General features: G+C 39.3%; 1 protein-coding gene across 1 annotated transcript in view; it reads right to left on the bottom strand.

Moving 5' to 3' along the window:
- The window catches only part of negr1 (neuronal growth regulator 1), a 147,693-nt gene that overhangs the window by 87,010 nt on the left and 39,506 nt on the right, over nt 1-21,177 (bottom strand). The window contains exon 2 of the mRNA XM_073476796.1: nt 14,647-14,885. Coding sequence (XP_073332897.1) covers nt 14,647-14,885 — 239 coding nt within the window. The remainder of the gene's footprint in view (nt 1-14,646; nt 14,886-21,177) is intronic.

The raw sequence follows: 21,177 nt of genomic DNA, 5'->3' as shown, positions 1-21,177 counted from the left end.
ATCTAACACTCACTTTGACTGTCTCATCTATTAAAGTGTTTCTGGAGTTGCCTTCATGAACATAATTCAACAAAAATTATCTTAGAAAAGAAATGGAGTTGATTTAATTTACTCTACATGACCCAGAGCTGTTGCCAAAAGACGAAGGGCCACAGAAAGCTTTTGTCAGCTTTTGACATGTCCACTTGCCTTCTGCAGCATTTATGAAGTATTTTGAGGCGTTCCAGTTGACTGACTGACCTGAGCATTATCAAAACTAACACCCACACGAACTTCATTCATATGCTTTTAAAAATAGGCGGGGACAAGAAAGATTTAAACTTCTGAGTAGGCGCTTAAGACTTTCAGACGTTGTAATATAGGATACATTTTTAAAACCCTCCTAACACCGAAACAGATTATTTTTGTCAATGATTAATCGAACGATTATTTCCTTGAATGATTGATTAATTAATCAGAATCAGAAATACTTATAATAATTAGACACAATTAAAAAAAGAAAGGAGAGAAAAATGTCAAGTTTTGTCCAGCCAACAGACCAAAGATATTTACTTTATTGTAAAGGAATGAGAAAACTAACTTTTGGTATTTTCTTTGGTGCTTTCCTGACAATGTTGATGAGCCACACTGTTGGCCAAGTATTGTTTGATGAATAACTTAATTATGTGCTCAAAGTTAAGCAGTGAAGTAAATGTACATTTCAGGTTACATTCTGACCATGAATAAACTCTGTAGCTCCTCAATACCCAAGGAGAACTATCGCTACACCTACTAATATTCACGCTATGGCGCATCTATGCCAATATTTATGTTCTTGCTAATCCATGCTAGTGATGTTGATCTTGCTAGAAGTCTGGTTGCCATGGAAATGGCTTAAGTAGGACTGTAACCACATCCCCGTTGTCTGTTTGAGAAAGAACGTTGACCGTTGAGGGGGGCTTTGAAGCAACAAAATTCAACCTTCTGGAGGAAGACAGCTGATTGTTGAGTCCCAGGTCGTCAAATACTGACACCCAAAGCTTCTGTCATTGATAACCTGGGAATGAGACTCGACAATCAACTGCATTTTACATATTATTGCTTTAAATGATTGATTGACAGAATTGGAATTATTTGTATTGACTAATTGATTAATTGATTCATCAGTTCAGCTCTTTATCATATACCTTCACATTGTCAATCATCAAGTAGTCAGAAGAATTTCTCATGCACCTCCTAAATCTCCATGATCTGCATTCTCAACTTGGATAGAGCTCATCTTCTTCCACTGGGCATGTATGTCTATTTGGAAAGGCTGTCCACCCTGTTACAGTGCAAATAGATACACAGTAGAAAGCAGAGAAGGGCAAGAAGACTGCAAAGAGACGGCTGGATGGTGGCCACTTTGGACAGTGTGAAGAACCAGCATTATTCAAGCATGAACTCAACTAAAGATGACTGTGTTGAGAGGAAGATTTGTGCATGTCACTGGTTTGGCGTTTCTTGTGGTCTAAACAATGTGGATTGTTCAAACATCGGTCAGCATTTGACGTGAAATATCTGCAGGAAGGATTTCGTTTTACCAATGTGGATAAAAAGAGAGGCTATAAGTGCTTTGAATTAATTAGTGATTGAGTTTTCTGTTGAAAAATAGAGCAAGCATGCAGGGTAGTGGCATTAGCCTGGTTCCAGACCTCTGAATTGCTGCCCACATCTCTCATTATTTGAGTGATTCAAAGAGGTATGGAGTTGTGCTCATTGACTGCTGTTTCCTCTGTTGAGACACAACCAGGCCAATCAGAGGTTTGCAGGTGGGAATAAGAATGTGCTGGAGGAAGAAAACCAAAAAGCCTGGATGAGTTTTTGACACAGCAACCTACAGACACAATAACTCTGAAATTAGACAATTCAGTGAAGTTTTCAGGTAACTGCAGTAAGATTACGCTGTTGTAATGATGGGAATAGTAGTGTGGAAATGCACGTTATGCTGAATTTACCATGATGACAGTTGGTAGACAGACTTACTTGAGCAAGAAAGCCACTAGTTGAGTTACAATAATCAATGATTCTTGAATTCTTGTTTTAAATGAATTTACTAATGATTGATTTACACTTCATTCCACTGGTATTTCATTTATTCTCTACAGTGTAATTAGACATCTGTGCATGCCTTCCTGTGCACCATGACAACTGTTGCTGGGTTCCACTAAATATTTCTTACTATCAGCAACAGTGAGCGGCAGTAGAGATAAGTTTGTCCTGCCAATTAATCTGATATCATCCTCGAGGACAGACATGTAGAGAATACGTCAGGAAAGGAAGGATAATTGAAGTGGGACAGCATCCAAGAAAATTCTTCGGGAGTTGAGTCTACATTGTCTGCTTTGGATCTACCCCATTACTATAATCTGAAGCTCATTTTGATGTACAATTGTACACATAAGTTTCAAAGTACAAAGAGTACAAAAACATCCCTCTGCCTGTCACTGTGAGTAAAAAAAGGTCCAGAATTGTGATGCAGTGAGAATCAAGCTGTCCATAATGGATCACTCTGAATCTGAGATTAAGAAAACTGTGACATTTTGAGCCGCGCTGGTTAAAATAAATGAGGTAGACTGAATGAGCAGCAATGACAGAGTGCAGTCTACCTTTGCTGTTTTACCTGCAAAGACCATTCCAAGTGCCAAATAAAAATGCCTGAGTTGCTCTCCTCTCGTGTTGTATCTATTCCCTCTCTAGAGAAGAGAGACGTGAGAGCTAAGTGGCTGACCTTTGTCCTTACTCATTTTAATTAACCATGGCTAATATCAGCTATTTCCATGATGAGGACCCACATCATTGCACAAACACACACGTGCATGAGGACGCACACATACAATGCTGCATGCACATGCAAACACATCAGAGAGGAGAGAATTTTACAAGGGGCTAAGATAGGGATTCACACACACACACCTATATACACACACAAATGACAATGATTAGTGGCTAACTAAATGTCAGGGGCCATAATGGCAAATCTGTTCCTTTAGACACACTCATATTCTCTCTACACTTCCCCTGCAATATCAATGGCAAGGAAGGATGTTTCAATGCATTATTATTCCACTGAGACTCTTGATACACAGTTATTCCAGCTGGGGACTGTAACACAGATTCACCCTCCTCTCACAGCACTCCGAAAATCTTATCACACATACAGTTATGAGGGAGTATTGCATTAGGATCGTTGCAGTATCTGTATACAAACTCAAGATACATTACACAAAAATTAAGTATATGTTTATTTTATCCAAAACCAGAGAAAGAGCTATAACCTCGACATCATTATCTCAATTTACTAATATTCATAAATACATTGAAAACTAAGTAAACAAGATTTTTATTGAATTACCTGAATATAAGTACCACATACAACCATATATAACATATCCTGGTTGTACCTGATGAAAGGATGAAGATATTTCACCCCTTGATATACAATTGGTTTTAAATATTGATGGAGGCCACATCTTTAATACAGTCCTTCAGAACAGTATCAAAGGACTTTACAATTTATGCCATCCTCTTAACACTGCTTTACATATTTCACTACAAGACCACATAATACTGTACAAGTAAGCCATTTGCGTGAGGGTTATCAGCCAGGGGGGTCATTTGTTAACTACACTCAGCAGTCATTAACACTTCAAATGCACTGGGTTAATTTCCAGTTGAGGGTATCAAGCCCGAGTGAACTAAAATAACCACTTTTATCTGTGTTATGAAATAAAGTCTGCACACCTGTGGGAGGAGCCTTATGTTACTAAAATGGCCACTCAGGCAGGAGAATGACTTCCTCAGTTCTTTTTTTAAGACAATTATTGGCTATTATAGTAAATTGCCAGTCTAATAGCAGCATTCAAGCAGAGACTATTGACAAAATGTCCGGCTATGTTTCAGTTTCAATGAAATGCTGAGAACTTAACATTTAACTGTTAAAAGCTACTCGACATCAAGTTTAAATGGGAAATTGTTTAACCAATATGTTCAGAGCAATCTATGTTTAATTAAATAAAGAGCAAGGTAGGGCCAGGTTGCAATTATGCTTAAACTTTAAAGTATTGATATAGCTAATACTCAAAAGGAATCCACGCCAGCAATGCCATGGAGAAGGTGTTCATTCTCTGGATTAATGCAGAGTGTTGCGTTAAAGCATAGTTGACAAGAATGTCTTTTCGGACTCATCTATTTCCAATGTGACCGGCAATTAACGAGAGTGACAGACTCATAGCATAGTAAGAATAAACTGCAGTGTTGCTGGGCCTTTTTATGCCATACTCTGTGATAATACTCTATCTCAGTGCTGACATCAAAGAGAGGAGCGTCGACCTGGAGATTTAACCCTCCATTTCGCTACTTGCTGAGAAACACTCTCCCCAGACTGACTCACTCGGCGGGCGTGGGCAATGAGTTTTCACTTGTAGATCCGCTCTGATCCATATTAATGTCCAAAGCATTTTCATCACATACAGGATTATGCCTCCCATATTTGAAATTTCTAACCCTATGAAGTATTAGATCTCACCGAGTCTTATATAAAATCCTTTACAGATATACTGCATCTCATCTACTGTATTGAGTTTGGTTTCTACACTGCATGATCCTGTGATAGTTTGGTGTTAGATGCACGCTAAGAACAGGCACTTTGTATTTATCAAAACTGGTTCACATAACAGTATGTCAGCAAGATTCATCTGAATGATTTTTTAAGCTCAACACCTCTGCCTGCAGTTTTCTGTTTTCTCTGATGAAAGCCAGAATTACCAGAGCCCATGTCGGCAGTTACTGGTGAAGGGAAGTGTGCCTCTTCCCCCTCCTCGCTGTGACAAGATATTCTTAGATGAGAGGTGCTGTGCATATTTAATACATTATCACATCTACAATCTTAATTAACAGAGAGGGAGGAAAAAGAATGGCGGCTGAGGAGGAGTCACGTGATGTGTAGAGGGGCGGGTTGGGCCTGATACCGATCTCTCATTCCTCTGTATCCTACATCAGATAATGGTCAGGATAGACTGTAAATAGGTCAGCGCATGCATGGTGGAGATGAGGATAAGCAGATGAAGACCGGGGCTACAGTAGGGTAGTATAAGAGCCTGGCTAATGTGGTCCAGGAGTCCATAATGGTTCATAGGGTTGTCAGTGATGTCACTGATATCACAGTTTAGCTCAATAATCAGTGCACAGCCACAAGGCAGAACCCATTCACTTTAATCTTGTTAACTCAAGTCTTTAAAGGACGGGTTTAACTGATCCGCAGTTACCTGTGCCAAATGTACCTGGCAGAAAACATGGGCTCTTTATGTAATTCAGCAGACCCTGATGGCCCTGATGATTAAGAGCCTTTAGCTGAGATTATGTTAGAGACCCATTTAGGCACAGGTAGATCTGGAGTTGTGCATCGTGATAGAATATTAGTCAAATTCCATTTTTGCACGACTGCACAGCACATTAAAAGGCAAACTTTGCCAATTTTAACCAGCTCTCTATCATTACAATGTGGGTAATATGGTAAATGAACAATGTTAAAGGTGACATTTTATGCTAAATTCTAGGTTCATCATTTTATTTTAGGCTACTACCAGAAAAGGTTTACATGCTACAAGTTTTCTCATCCTGTCCATTGCTGCAGCACTGTATTTCCCCCTTTGTCTGAAACGCTCTGTTTTAGCACCCATCTCTTTAAATATGGACTGGAATACCCAGTCTGCTCTGATTGGTCAACTTACACATGCCTGACCCAGCACGGCTAACAACAACAGAGCATATAATCGGTCTTCTCTAAACCTTATTTTGCCTGCACCCAGAACTTCCTGCTCATTTGCCGACATAGGTCCGCCTATTGATGCAAAATGTGTCATCCAGTGGACTTTAGCCAGCACTAGGCCTGAACTACAGATGGTTCTTTGGCATTTTTTGTATGCCTGCCTCAACAGAAAAAAAGAGTACAGAGTTTGGGCTGAGAAAGATCTAGTGTTGACCGAATGCATTCTTGTCTTAGATGGCCGAAGGTTATTCATAGGTTATCCAGCAGGTTATTGTTATTTATTCGAAACATTATTCACAGCAAGTATCCTACAGCCCTTTCTAATCAGATTGGTTATAATGCTGATGTTCATCACTACAGTACCAGAGCTTCAACTCAAGGTCTACTTGCATTACCACGACCAAGAACTAATTCAATGAAAAGCATTGTTGTATATAGAGCCATTTCGTTATGGAACACTATTCCTTTAAATATTAGGACTATTCCAAGAAAAAAAGCATTTAAGAAACATGTAAAGTCACTTTTCAGACTTGAGAGTTACTAGGCTTTAATGTTACCATTTTGGGAACTGTTTTTCTCTTTTCTTCTGTTCCTTTCTCTTTTATTGTAACTAGATCTGTGTATGTTTTGTAACTGGATCTGTGAATTGTTGTTTCATATTGAACTTTTTGAAAAGGACCCCAGGAAGACTAGCCTGGCGTTTGTGTGTCGGCTAATGGGGATCCTTAATAAACAATAAACAATAAAGGGAGCCGCTCCTATCTTTCTCTCTCTCTCTCGGGTGTCACCAAACTCAGATCTGTCAAAACTAGGCAGTGCTCTTTAAATATGAATCCAGATTTTGTTCCTGCATTTTCTAAAACATTTTCAGAAACATTCTTGGTGTACTGTTTAGCTGTAATACCAGAAGAATGTTGTTGTATGTTTTCTACATTTTATACTTTCAGAGCAACTGCAGTCTTCTCTGTCCATGTAGCACCAATTCCATAAAACAGTTTGTTTTAACTGCATAGACAACCTTGTTTCCAGCAGCTCTCACCTACTGTATTGCATTGACTTATTTTTAACCATCAGCATGTGGAGCTTCAGAGTCCTTTCATTTGCAAAAAGGCAAGGCTTCAGGCAGCGGCCTTTACTTCACATGACTCTGAACTCAGAGCTGTAATGCCTGTGCAATAGTGTGTTTTCAATTCCTCAATTCTCTCATTTCTCATGTGTGCTGTTTAATGTTAATGGCAATGGAGCTATGAGGGGAGAGGCACAGATGCAAACGACTAATTTGTTGAGGTGACACAAGATCTCAGAGGGGGATAAATGTCACGCAGAGATTAAATGAATCTGCGAAGATGAGCGAGGAGTCACAGCCATAACTAACCTCCTGCCCCTAATGCAGCGACATGTGACGTATGTGTTAAGAAGTGTGTCCTTAACTAAAGATTCCTGTTGCTGGAAAACTGTAGTAACGTTCAAATAAGGTGAAATTCCCGTGGGCAGTGATTAAAAAGAAAAAAAAAATCTGCATTTTTGGCTCCAATGGCAAAATTAATGGCTATTTCTCATTAATAGTTTACAGGGACAAAGTTAAGGACATGACACATGGAATGACACTTCAGAAATGATGTAGTTTATAAAAAAGCTAGACATGTTCCACAGTGTTAAGCACTTTCAGTGGGTTCCCGGATCATCAAGTCATTACTGATAAGGAATTTATGAATTTAGGGATTTATGAAGCAAAGTGCTGAATATATTTCCATCTTCATCATCAGTAGAAGTAATGATGGCTTTCCATAAAAAATCCTCACAAAAAATCCTCACACCAGCAACAGTTCCAAAGTGGTATTCTACTATTCATCTATTCTGTCCATGGTAAAAATATTGAAATATATATGTGTTGACAAAACTGGAATAACATGACAAAATACAAGAAAGCCACCGTTCTCTGCTGACACAGATATGCATTTCAGATAAGCATAATTGCTTGGGGGATCAGCTGGTCAAGGACCCTACCATGCACCTGAAATGACTTGAGACCACTGAATATTTCCATACGTACACAGTAATCCCTTCTTGCTCCCATTTTCTGTGCTACTCCTCATGGAGCACAGTCGAGCAAAGCAAAAGTGCCAAAAAATCCAACGCCATGAAATCCTTTTACTTCAACTGTAACATTCGTGTTGCAGCATTAATAAATGTTGTATGCTTGGACTGAAAAGCCCAGATTAAAGTGTCTATACTTTTTTTTTCTTAGCAAGTCTTCTCCTCCCTTTCAGAAGATGAAAAAACAGCATGCTCCCAGAAGCCTCGGCATCATGACAGAGCTGCTCCCCTGCTGCATCTCATCTGTAACGAAATCCCTCTGTTCTCCATGAGTGGGCCTACGCATGTGTACACAAGTATCGCATGGTGACAGGTAATGATTCACAACACACAGAGTTTTGACAAAGCAAATAAACAAAGGTACAATATGATGTGAAGTAAGAGAGGAGCTATAACACCACACATATGTTACAGCTGTACATAAAGAAATGGCAGAGTGGCTGGCAATTTAATGAAGCAAATTTTTAACTACCTTGAGCACCCCATCAGAGACATGACTGCAGGCATTTATCAGCTGGAGTGAGTCATCTGTACTTCGACATACTTCCTGCCTGCAGCTCACACTCAGACACACAACTCTGTCTCAACGGCTGGCGACCCATTTGCCTGATGACTAAACAGTATCAGATTTACATAACACGATCATAACACCATCAAGCTTTACTAATAGCTGATAAAAGTTCAAATAACAAACTTATATATTCCACTTTCTTTTCATGCTCTACACTGTCCATCATCATCTCAAATAACAATATACTGACCACGTCTCTTTCTGTTGCTGTCACTTTATAATATTTTTGTTTTGTTGTGTTGTCTTATTGTTCCTCTTACTTCTTGACTCTTAATTGTAAATGTCCCGTGGAGCTGTTAGGACAGGGGTTTCAAAACAGAGTGTTATTTCTGAGCTTTTTTCAGTCATATTAAGCTGTTTCTGTTGAATAAAAACACCTGTCACTAAGTATAAGTGATAGACCTCTCTGGCTGAAATCATCAACATGTTACATTTGTGAACTGCAGAACAACAATTAGTATTTGTATGTCAAAAGCTGCCAAATCTGAGCCGCTAGGTCACATCCATCAGGAATTCCGGTCATTGCAAAACATATTATACAGCTGACAGCTGGCACATTAGCTTTGGTTTGATTGTGGCCATATGGCCAGTGGTGAGGAGCTGCCATGACCCGAAACACCCCTGGTAAGATTCCCATTACAGAATGTTCTTCAGAAAGCCAACATCTACAAAAACATGATGGTCCTGTAGTGACCATTACTGCCTGCCAAGCTGCTGACTTCGGTTTATCACATGTATATTTACAGGCACGGTGTACCTGTAAAATGTCGCTGAAGCACAGGCAAAGTGACTGCTTGAGCCAAAGCAGCGCTGCTTGCTGTCAGTGTGAATGTCATTAATTGTAACTCACTTATAGGCATGGGTATCGTTAAGGTTTTAATGGCACTTCTACTCTTACCGATACTGCTTATCGATACTCTTATCAGTTCTTTTTTTTAACTTTTTAAGAGAAAAAAACTAACGATTTAAGAATAGAATGAACGATTGCTTTATTTTCTCGTACTCTATATAAACATTCTTGAATTCTGAGCCGGCACTACTTTGAACAAATAACTATCTTAACAGCCACGTTGAGCAATTCACTATTAGTGACTCTAAAATGTTGTGATTAAAGAAATGTAAAACAAATTAAATTATTACTCACAACAACAACATAAAAAAACACAATGGTAACACGGGTAACATGTATGAGCATACTGCAGATTGCAGCATGACTACAGTTTATACATACATACATGGGATAATAACCGTTACTATTAATCAGCTAAATATTTAGCTATGCATTCATGAATTCTGTCTGAAATGGTGAAAGAATCCTCCAAACTGTCATTCAGAAAATAGCTAAATTAGTAGCCTAATTGCTGGATGTAATTATACTTGAGTCTGAGCGTATCTGAAGGACAGTTTGAATGATACTTTCACCATGTCAGACATAATTCATGACCGCATAGCTAAACAACAACAGCTAACGAATAGTTACTCACAGCTATCAACCCATGTTTGTATAACTATAACTCTGTGTGGGCTCCTGCTAACATAACATACCCGAGGTAGATGGGAAAACAGGAGAGGAACTACAAGCTATTCTGTCGAAAACCCCATTGCTCTGCCTGTATGTGATGTACTTTTGCTAGATGTTTTTGAAAGATTGCTCGTGTTCCCACCCTTACATGCAAAAGAAGAGCATTGTCTGCATCAATTCTCGTTAAGTATAACCACACTTTTGAACTTTTAGCTCTCTCCGCCGTTGCCACTCGGAGCAGGGTGTCTGTGTCTCTGTCTATGTCACAGACCCCTGCAGAGGACAGGCTCTGACACAGAGTTCTCTGTTCAGGATTGGGAATAGTGAATATCCATCATAGATGAATGCCTTAATTTTTCCAATACCATTAGCAGAACCAATAACATCGGAGCTTATTGACACTACAGTCTTTCTAAGTTTAGCCCGGGGCCCCTTTTAATACTCACCACACTCTACAGTTCACTCACTCTCAGGACAGTACATCAGGAACAATGAGGTGAGTCTGACAGCTAGAGCACAATAAGTTAGAGGAAACAAACAAGTAGACATGGATAGGGCTTTATATAGCCTATAATGTTGAATAATCCATCCCAGGAGTTTGTTTTCATAATCACTGGACTTGCAGTTAGACCTTATTTTAACCACCTCAGGGCATTTCATGATTGCTGGCCCTAACTTCTGGGACTACACTGATATAACTTTTTTTCTCTCCTGATCTCAAAACTCTGGTTATCTTTTGTTTCCAAGTGCGATTATGATGCCATTGCTCTGTTTTTCCCACACATTCTCCTTTATTGATCTGTCTTAAAGGTCCCATATTATGCTATTTCTAAGGTTCATGCTGTTTTTTTGCTTTAATGTTCAAAAGACACATTATATTCTCATACTGTTCATTGCTGCAGCGCCTCTATTCATCCTCTGTCTGAATGCTCCGTTTTAGTGTCTGTCTCTTAAGGCCCCCCTCCTGAAAAACCCAGTCTGCTCTGATTGATCAGCTCTCACAGGCCTGAGCAGCCCACCTTGTTTCCCCTTTAGCTTTGCTCATGTTTTTGCAACTACGGCCATATTTAGCTAAATATAGACTATCAACAAAGGCAAACTACAAATAGTTGTTATTATTTCACAAAAAATGCATACTGATGGCAATGGGGTTTCCAATAAATTCATTTATTTGTGCCCACAATATCAACTAATATTCATCGATTGATGATTACATTATTTTACTGTCAGAGCTGCTCTCTCTCTCTCCCTCTCTCTCTCTCTCTCTCTCTCATTTACACATGGCATGTGTGTTTCCCACACATAGACTTTACTTGGTCAGGCCGCCCTAGTATATTAACAGCCGCTGAAGTATATTAAATGACCCATTTTAGCCTTACTTTTTTTTCTTTTTTCAAGTTTGAGAGAACAACACCGTCCATGATTGATTTACTGGTGGACAATCTCCCATCGCTCTATTTCTCCAATACCTGCACCTGCTCTGCAGACACACAGACAAAGTGAGAGACATTCTCCGGTATCAGCCCAGGTATTACATCCCTCCTATAAATGCATTGTGATGCATCTTCTTCTGTTTACTGTATTAATGCCACTGTTTTGTAAAAGCTTGTAAGTGCAGTTGGTCGGCACCACATTGGTTTGGATCATTTTGATGGTGTGCGTCATGAACAACAAGCTTTCTCAACACACTGCTCAACTGCTGTTGTGAAAATGAAATCAATGGAGGAAAAATTCCAAATTGAAAGGTGTGGGTTTTTTTGGACAACTATAAAATGTAAAACATTGCTGACGACACATGGCCTACAGGGGCACATACAGGGAGAGAGAGATGTGAGCCGCTGGTGTGTGTGCAATAAAGAGATCAGTGGTGAAAAAAGCTGAGGGGAAAAGCAAGGTGAGCAGATCACAGTAGTTAGTGAGCAAACACTAAAATAAGGTGGAAAATTAGGAGAGAGAAAACTACTTAAAATGCTGAATTGAGGAATAACATAATATAGCCTATTCTATGAAAAGGTTGAAATAGACAAATCCCCTCGACCCCTGGAACAAAGCTTTGAATATTCGCTCTGAGTACTACCAAAGCTAAGGAGCCCAAAAACTGGTTTTCAAGACAGCCCTAGATTCTGACTGAATGGATCCATTTAAGTTGGGACAGTTGGTTCTGAGAGAGTGACAATTCACAAGAAGGAAACAAGGACAAAAGAAGAACAAAGTTACAAAAGGAATGATTGCTTACTTGAAGGGTCTTTAACAAGACATAAGGCTGTTGATGGACACTTTGGCAGTGGTAGAGTTGCCCCTGTGACCTTACAGCTCTGGAACAGTCACTGTAATCGCAACTCACTGTGGGGCTCTGACAAGTTGACAAGTGCTGATAGTGCACTGCATTTACATTGAAGGTACTGAGCTAATGACTATAAACAAACAATTAGTGAGCCAGTAGATGTTCAGTGTCTCTATCAAGTATACTTACAAATTAGAGAGGGGTTTGATCCTGTGACCCTCTGATAATGGGACAGGTTTGTAACCAATTTTGTGAGGCAAGTGAGGTGAGCTGCACTCTTATCTGCTGCGTGAGTTTAATCGACAACTTCATAAACATCCACAATCATTCAAAAGGCACTCAGGGCATGTTTAAACCAACCCCGGCACCGCCCTGCACCTAGCAATCAGTTTTATAAGTACAGTGAAAGAAGATGGATACTGACATGTGATAGCCAGCAGCCCAGAACATCTAGAAAAACAAAATGAGAAGAGGGCAAATTGCTTTCTGGGATATTGCTCATGGCGTGCTATTTATTGGTGTTTTCATAACAGGTATGAACACCTGTACAGATAAATGCTGATTTGTTTTGACTGTTCCCATCATTCCCTTGACAAGCTCCAGTGTCTCGGTACGAGGGCAGTGTGGATAAAGATGAAACAGATATTTCCATTTACGGTTTAAAGCAAATTAAACACATAACAGGAATGATCACACCTTTAAAATAATTTTCCGAACCTCACTCCATATGTCATAAAGGCACTGCCAGCTGGAGAGCTGTTTCCACTTTCACATTTCACATATCACAGCTCACACTTCTACAAAAAGTGTGTCTGACCCTTAACTCTTCTATTAATACTACGCTGCCTGTGTGGAAGTATGGATATTTCAGCAGTATGTTCCTTTGAAATGAATCCTAACCACAAAACAGAGAAATTTGGAACGCACTTGTAATACATCTTATCCCTGCTCAGGGAAACAATGAGGATGTTAAAAGTGGGCAATGAATGCAGGCCATCACAGTATGTTGTGGAAAAATACTGAAATTAAAAACAGAAGGTAAAGAAGTGTGTTTTCATTTGGCAGGTTGTCTAATAACATCACATCCTCATTAATATTCCAACTTAAACATATGCAGAGCCCAGTGAACCATGCAAGAATTTTTGCATCAACCTATTAAAGAAATAGAACATGGCATGTGGAAGATAGATTTTCAGTAGGGGTTGTTTTCTTGCTGCTAATCCTCAGTCTGATCTTTTAGCATAAACACTCAGCCACCACCGTATTACTTCAACAAGTAACAATTAGGACACTGTCGTTAATTAGCTCTCTGTACCCAAAACAGCCTACTTAATGCCCCATGAAACAAACTACACCTATTGAACCTGTTAGACATAGAGATCCTTAAGATGGAGCCCCGTTTTCGACAGTTTTATTGTGTTAAAGGCAAATTCACAGCATCAGCACCTCTTAACCAATCCCATGACACACAGAGAATCAACTAACAAGACAAATTTCTTTAAGAGTCTTGAGAATCTTGTCTTATTTTGTTACCTGCTGTGACAAAACCCACGGAGGCTTGATTAAAGCAACCTACATAGTGAGCCTCCAGTCATTTAAACCAACAAGCTTCTACTTTGTGTGGCATAGCCTACAGGCACAAAATGTACCCCTACACTGTCAGTTTGTCTCTAAAGAAGAAATTTCTCTGCTGAAGATTTTTGTTTTACTGCTTCAAACAAAGCCGAAGAGCTCAAGCTCTACTCTGAAATAAGACACTGACAGACATTTTTGAAACAAAGATGGTGCCAGATACACTGGAGACCATTTCACATCATTTTAGACCGTTAGTGTTACCATATATTTGTACAAAAATGTGTAAAGTTAGAGCAGATAATACATGATTAACACCCCAAGAACTTAAAGGGTAACTCCACCAATTTTACACATTAAAGTGTGTTTACAGGTCTTGGGGAGAACTACTGCAGATGTGAATAAAGTAGTCGGCTTTGTCGGCTCCAGGTTTGAAAAAACAGTCTACTGGTCTACATTTGCACTCCTGTAACACTGTTGGACTTCAAAATCAATACAGCAGAACCAGAGAGATCACTGTTTTTTCTTCCACACTTTGTTCTTCCTTTTACAATACCTGAAGCCTACATTACCCACAATGCAACTCAGCCATTGAGTGACATCACTGAGATTACATGCAGCTTCCTCTAGAGCCATAAACTGCAACCATTACGTCTTGGAACAGTTATTCATGTACTGTTTTGTAGTTGAAAACAGCTCGGGAAAGCCCTGCTGTCATGTACATGGACAACACAAGTTTATTGACAGACATGCTATTGAAATCACACATGGACAAGTGCCTGCACAGAACAACAAGGATGAGTTATACGCACCTTTAACAATAAGGTTGAGGAGCTTTGGCCGTGGGTTGCGCTCACTCTGAATGGAGCATGTGTACTGCCCGTCATCAGTTACATCCACTTTCTGTATCTGAAGGCTGTACTCATGTTTGTCTCCGACGCTGGACACAATGGACACACGTGGGTCAACAGACCACTTGTCGTTCCCTGCGAAAATGATGCTTGAGCGGTTCAGCCAGGCTCCTTTCGAGATCCCATCCAACAGGTAGCACCTACAGCAACAAGAGACACTTTGGTTAGAGCGTCAGAAATACTAGTTGGCTGAAGTTTTTCAAGCCATCTTGTTTGGTGACTGAATACTATTTGATTCAGTAGATACATTGCCTTTATCTCTCTTGCTAATGAATGATCTCTCCCCTTCTGGCAGGCAATTTTACTCTTGGTGCAGGATTGTGTGTGTTTTTAAATTCTTCCAAAAACACAAGTAATGAGATTGTATGTATATGAACAGACATCCTGAAAATGTCCACCTGATATTGATTTTTTATAAGAGACCAGAGAGCATATGGTTCTTTTAGTTACAGGCAGTGAGTCATAAAAGATGGAAATCTCAACACCTGTGTGACTCAACATGACATAGCTGCTATAAGACTCGAACCGAATACAGACAGAAATAGCCAGAGCCATGAGTAATAGTTTTGCACGAGAATGGCTGCTCTGTTGTTGTTGGACCTCCAAAACGGGCAAAACCATGCTGAAGAAATGTCTTTGTTATTCCTTCATAGACAAGTCAGAGTTCTGTTGTAGCATACAGATTCATGAATTCATATTCAAGCAGTTGATTCAACATGTCTACTAACATTCCTGTCTTCTCTTGAGATTTGACAGATTGACATTAAAAAATGTTTTAATCTTAAACATAAACAGAGTTTCTTCCATCCCGTCAATGCAATTGTAAGAAATAACTTTGAAATTATTGGCTTCACTTTGTCTAGTTCCATGTAATTTTAATAGAGATGTTCACCTTTCAGTGCCCCTAGAAGCTCAAGTTTTAAGTATTAACTAGTATGAAGACCTTTGATCTGCCACTTGCAATATACAAGTCTGTTCACAGGCATGTATGCACAGTGAGTATAATAGCCACTCAGAAATACTTGTGTGTACAGTGTTTAGGGTTATCAGAAAAATGTCCCTAAAGTCAGAATACAGCAGACAAAGCTAAAGAATTGAAGAGTTTTTTTATTCAAGGTTAAGACTGCTAGCTGTATCTTCTAGGGATGCACAATAAATATTGTAGTGACAAATTATCAGCTAGATATCGTGAAATGTATAATATTGGCTAATTATCAGTATTGCTTAAATTCAAGCCAATAAACAGAGCCAATAATACAACAATTGTTTTCATTGAGTTAACAAGCACAGCATCTACACACTCAGATACAGTAGGTGGTGGTAGTCACCTTTAAAACATAGTGAAGAAGAAGAAGAAGAAGAGGAAGAAGGGGGAGGGGAGGAAGAAGATAAGAAGAAGAAGAAGAAGAAGACAAAGATGAAGACGAAGACGAAGACAAAGAAGACAAAGAAGAAGAAAAATCAAACTTTCATAGTTGGTGTGGACGTTTTTCACAGTGTCAGAGGAAGACAACACAACTGTAATTTACAATACATGTTTCACAAGGGTTCAGAAAAGAGGGAAACATTCGATAAGTTTTAACACAACAAGTCTTACGAGAGTTACGGAATATTAAATCATCCATCTTTGCTATCTATATTTTAGCCTCGGTGAGCATAAACTACAAGTTAGGAACTTCTTTTTAAAATACAAAAATGTGAAGTAAAATGTGATCATAAATAGAACACCAAACATCTTCAGTCCAGCCACAAATAATCAATCATCCCTGGCTCGGAATAAGCTGTATTCTAGGACCGTACTCTGATAATCACGGCCAACGCAACTGTCAACGCAATACTTGTGAAAGCTAATTGTTCTGACACAAAGGGTCACTAAATTGTACGACATGATGAGGCTGGGGTCACCACTGTCAGAGAGAAGTTTATTTACTCATCATTCCAGCGCTCATTGGAGTTATGAAATCGAATCATATTCTGTGACAAACACTGTAATAATGAGTGGCAAAAGAGGCATTCAAGTTTGGCTCTTTAGCTGTTGTCAACACGCTATGCAGACTGCCAGCACCAGTAGTAAAGCCACCGAGGAAATCAGTTTGGCACTAACCACAAAGCTCTTTACCCTCCATGCCAAGAAAGTGTCTGTCAGGAAAGCCGGTAGAGGACAATGGTCTAGTCGAGGCTGGTCTCCCCTTAGAGGAGGCACCGCCCTGGAGGTAAAGTGACAAATAAGTGGCAAACAATGGAGAATGGATAGTAATAAAAACAACACACAAGAGAACTCCAGGTCCTTTGGAAAGTCCTCATGGACCTGTCGGTTAGTTAGCCCATTGACCACCTGAGCCGTAGTGCTCCTGGCCCTAAGGCAAGATTTACTGAAGGAGCCTCAAGGCAAGTTTCACTCATTTTCTGCTTTTTTGTCAACAAACCAGGAATACACTTGATCTTTGTTCTGGAGTTTATTAAGGATTATTTATATATTATTTTCAGATAATGGTAGATCTATGGGCTTCAAGTGCATATTTAGCTCCCAGGATTTTAAAAATTCATGCCATGACCTATGTAAAAATGTATTACAATGATATAAATAAAGCTCATTTTAAATGCATTTTCTGCCTTAGAGAGAAACTGCTTTTAAGTGTAGCATGGCTTGCTGCCTACCTCAATGATCACAGGCCTTCAGTGACTAATAATTTCACACACTTTAGTTGGACTGCTGAGTGTGCCGGTTTAAGGCTTGAACATTAAAGCACAATGCACCTGTTTCCAGCCCACAACCACTGATGTGAACAACTTGTCAACAACTTGCTGTGCTTTCATCATTATATCCTTGTAAAACAGGGTAACTATAAACAATGTTTTTCTCCAGTGTAGTTGCTATTGATTTTTCTCTCTTCTCACCCCAAATTGTCCTTTCAGAATCAAATATTCATCCAAGCAGGTGGCTGTTAAAAAAAGTGTACTCCATCAAAAGAGATCAGAAGCCACGGTCAGCTTGAATGCATGTCAGTCACGATATACTTCAATGATGACTGGGTTTTAAAGCTAAACACATTTATCAAAAGGTCTCAAACTCACTCCTGTTGCATAACCTGCCTCTCTGCTGTCCATTCATATGATTGGTTTGTTCAAAACACTCACAGTTTGGCTATAATTTACTGCAGTTATATAAAGTGCTGACCACAGCTGCTACTCTCTGTAAAGCAAGAAATAACAAACTTTTAACGGCCTCCATCCAAGGATAGATTTGGGACAAAGGAGCACTCATACAAAGCGTAGTGCCAGGAGCCTGGCTGGAGGACACTTCTATCAGCCGGGATCTCTACCAGGAGTCTTGACATTTTTTTTCCATCTTGATGAAACAGTCCTTGATGTTCTTCCACTGTTTTTGCAGTTTGCTTATCACTGTTACCCCAGAAATTATTATTGTTATCTCACCGCCTTTGTAATCTCACACCAAGGAGTCATACAGATGCCTGCATCTCTACACCTCCTCGCAAAGCTGTGTCTCAAAATAAGCCATTTTCACATTAGCACTTTGGCTCAGGTGTCATTGCTTGCTTTGGCTGCTTCCGTCCTGAACTGCTGCCGGTTTGAATTGGAACTACGTGGGAACACATCACAAGTCTGGCATGAGTTTGTCAGTGTATCTAGGATGCTGTTAGGCCGAGCATTTTGGCAGTCTGTGATATCAACCAATTTGATGGACTGTAGACTCAAGGCAAAACATTGATAGAAAAAAACAATGAATACATACACTACTTCGTCAGTGGCCTAAATCTGCCTGAAACATCAACAAACTCGCTAAAAATCAGTTGTCTGCACAGAAGACAGAATAAATCAATACTGGTTTACTTGAGTACGTTCCCTGACAATCATTACAACGTAACATGAATCTCACTTTATATAATATCTTATCCAGCTTGTTTTTACTCAATGCAGAGATGGTGAATCACCAGCACAAAGCTGGACTATTTGATTGCTTGTCATCTTTACAGATAAACATAAGCCAGAGTAGATCCTTCTTAATACCAGTAAAAGCAAGGATTTTAGTGATTACAATAATTTGTTAAGGTATCTTAAGAAGTTGGCTTTTGTAAGTTTGCCTTGTCTGGTTTGTTACCTGCACCAAAGTGGTGATGTTTTCACCCGTGTCCATTTGTTGGGGCTTTGATGGTTAGTCAGCAGGAATTCACAGATTTCCATGAAACTTGCATGGAGGATGGGTCTAATCAAATCAAATCAATTTTATTTGTATAGCCCAAAATCACAATCACATTGCCTCAATTGGCTTTACAATCTGTACAGCGAATGACTCTTGACCCAGAGTAGACCCGGATAATGGGATGGGTCCAGAATCTTTTTCAAGATAAGGCATTTTTCTATATATTTTTGTAAATATAGTAGAGTACAATCTGATGCAGATCCTAGATCTGGCAAGCTTAAATTATGGTTAAGCAGTTATGGGTGGTTTAAAATTTGGAGTGATACAGGGATATCGAGTTTGATATTGGATTAGGTTTGAAAGGGGACTGTTGGGCCTTGGTGGAGGAATGCACTCTACTGAGCCATTTTAGTTTCGATTTTTCTGAGAACTTTGGAATATACCATGAAAAACACTTAGAAAACACACGTACGCTACATCATGTACCGAAATCTATCGCCTGGAAACTGCAGCAAAGTCATGATAATAGCTTGGACTTTCCAATGCCCCATGTGCATCCCCTCGATCAGGCATAGCTGCACAAAACTAATAACACCTAAGGTGGGCTTTGCTTTCATCAAGCCCCATTTCTGTAGGAGCCCACTGGGATGCAGACTTCCTATGGTTTATACAAAGCTCAGGTAATTATTCCACAGACCTCAGAGCATCCGCTCTGAAGCAGCTTTGACACCTGAAACATGCACTAATTGATACTTTTATTTATCCTTGCTTCTGACGAGCGACTGCAGAGGAACCAGGCTCATTACAAGCCTTTTTTTCTGTATTTTGGCTCACAAATAACAGAGTTCAATTCAAACCCCAGTGATTATGCACAATGCGGAAAAAAGGAAACTGATAAGCTGGTGTTTTTTGAGCACCTCAGATGAATGGAGAATGACGACAAACCATTAATTACAGTATGGCAGCTGGTAAGAGAAGCAGATTGTAATCCGTTTAGCCAAACTCATTCAAGCACTTTGATCGGATGCCATAATTAGCGCTGGGGCATCATTCTGACCCAGATTCTTATTTGCTTTATTTAATTGTTTTCTAGGTTCCTCAGCTGCAAATATTCTCCCTGGCACCGATTCCACAGATCTCGTCTTGCAAACATATTCAAATGTTTCACAGTCTAGTAGTTCACCTTCAGCAGTTTTTTTCTCTACATTTGGCAGAAGCAATGGATATACTCATGGGTGATTCCCCCTGTAGTCTGAGATTTGTTGTTATGTAACCGTTATATAATAAACACATAGGACATTTAAACTTTAAGCCATGCAGACCCCATGCGAGCTCGCTATTCTGAATGTTTTTCCTGGCTCAATTTAAAGAGAAACAGCACAACACTGACCTGGCACCTTTACCTTTTTTCTCCAACAACAGTAGATGAAATGTAGTCTGAGTTTGTATTTCTATTCTTTTTTTTGTGAAATGTGAAGGCTAGCAAGCAGTTGTCTACTTTCACATCCAGCAGACATGGAGCTGTCTAAAAGTAAAGGGTTTATAGAGTAGTGACACTGAACCAGGCTATAAAACGCAAAACAATGAGCTGAAAGGTGCAACACTGCTTCATAGACCTGAGAGGAACTAGTATTTTCTGAGTTTGTCACTACAAGCGACCATTTTAATACCAAAGACACTCATCCAATGTTTATACAAAAATATTGATGAAAGCAGCTTTAACTTCAGTACAAAGTACAGAACAAAGTTTAAAATGTCACTTAACATATAATATATAATGGGTTTTAGTCATGGTACAGAAAGAAATTGAAATTGAGGAGGGAAATATTTTAATTTCAATAAAGGAAAGAAACAAGATGCCTGATACGAAATTTATATTATATAAAGACCCAATAATTCAAGCCAAATTTCTTTCTTAGTAGGTGGCGGTAGGCATCTAAATGAACACAAAGAAGAAGAAATGATTAAAGGTGTCCATGAGTAGCAGGTAATGATCGGTTAACGGTATCGGCTGAAGAAAAAGCCATATTTTAAATGGCAAACTATAACAAAGGAAAAATTCCACCTCCAACCACAGCTTGTCTTACACATACGGTCACTGGGGGTAGGACAAAATATAGATACGGCAATATATCATTGTCCTTCCTTATATGATATGAGTATCGATACGCTGCTTTTAAAAAAATAAGGCGCTCTAAACAGATTTCCCTGCCAATTTGACAAATTGACCAAGAAATGTCTGGTAAAAGTAAAGTATACAGCAACACCAT

This window comes from Pagrus major, chromosome 11 (genome assembly GCF_040436345.1).
Source record: "Pagrus major chromosome 11, Pma_NU_1.0".
In the NCBI taxonomy this organism is placed as follows: domain Eukaryota; kingdom Metazoa; phylum Chordata; class Actinopteri; order Spariformes; family Sparidae; genus Pagrus; species Pagrus major.
This window is presented reverse-complemented; position numbering and strand designations above follow the sequence as displayed.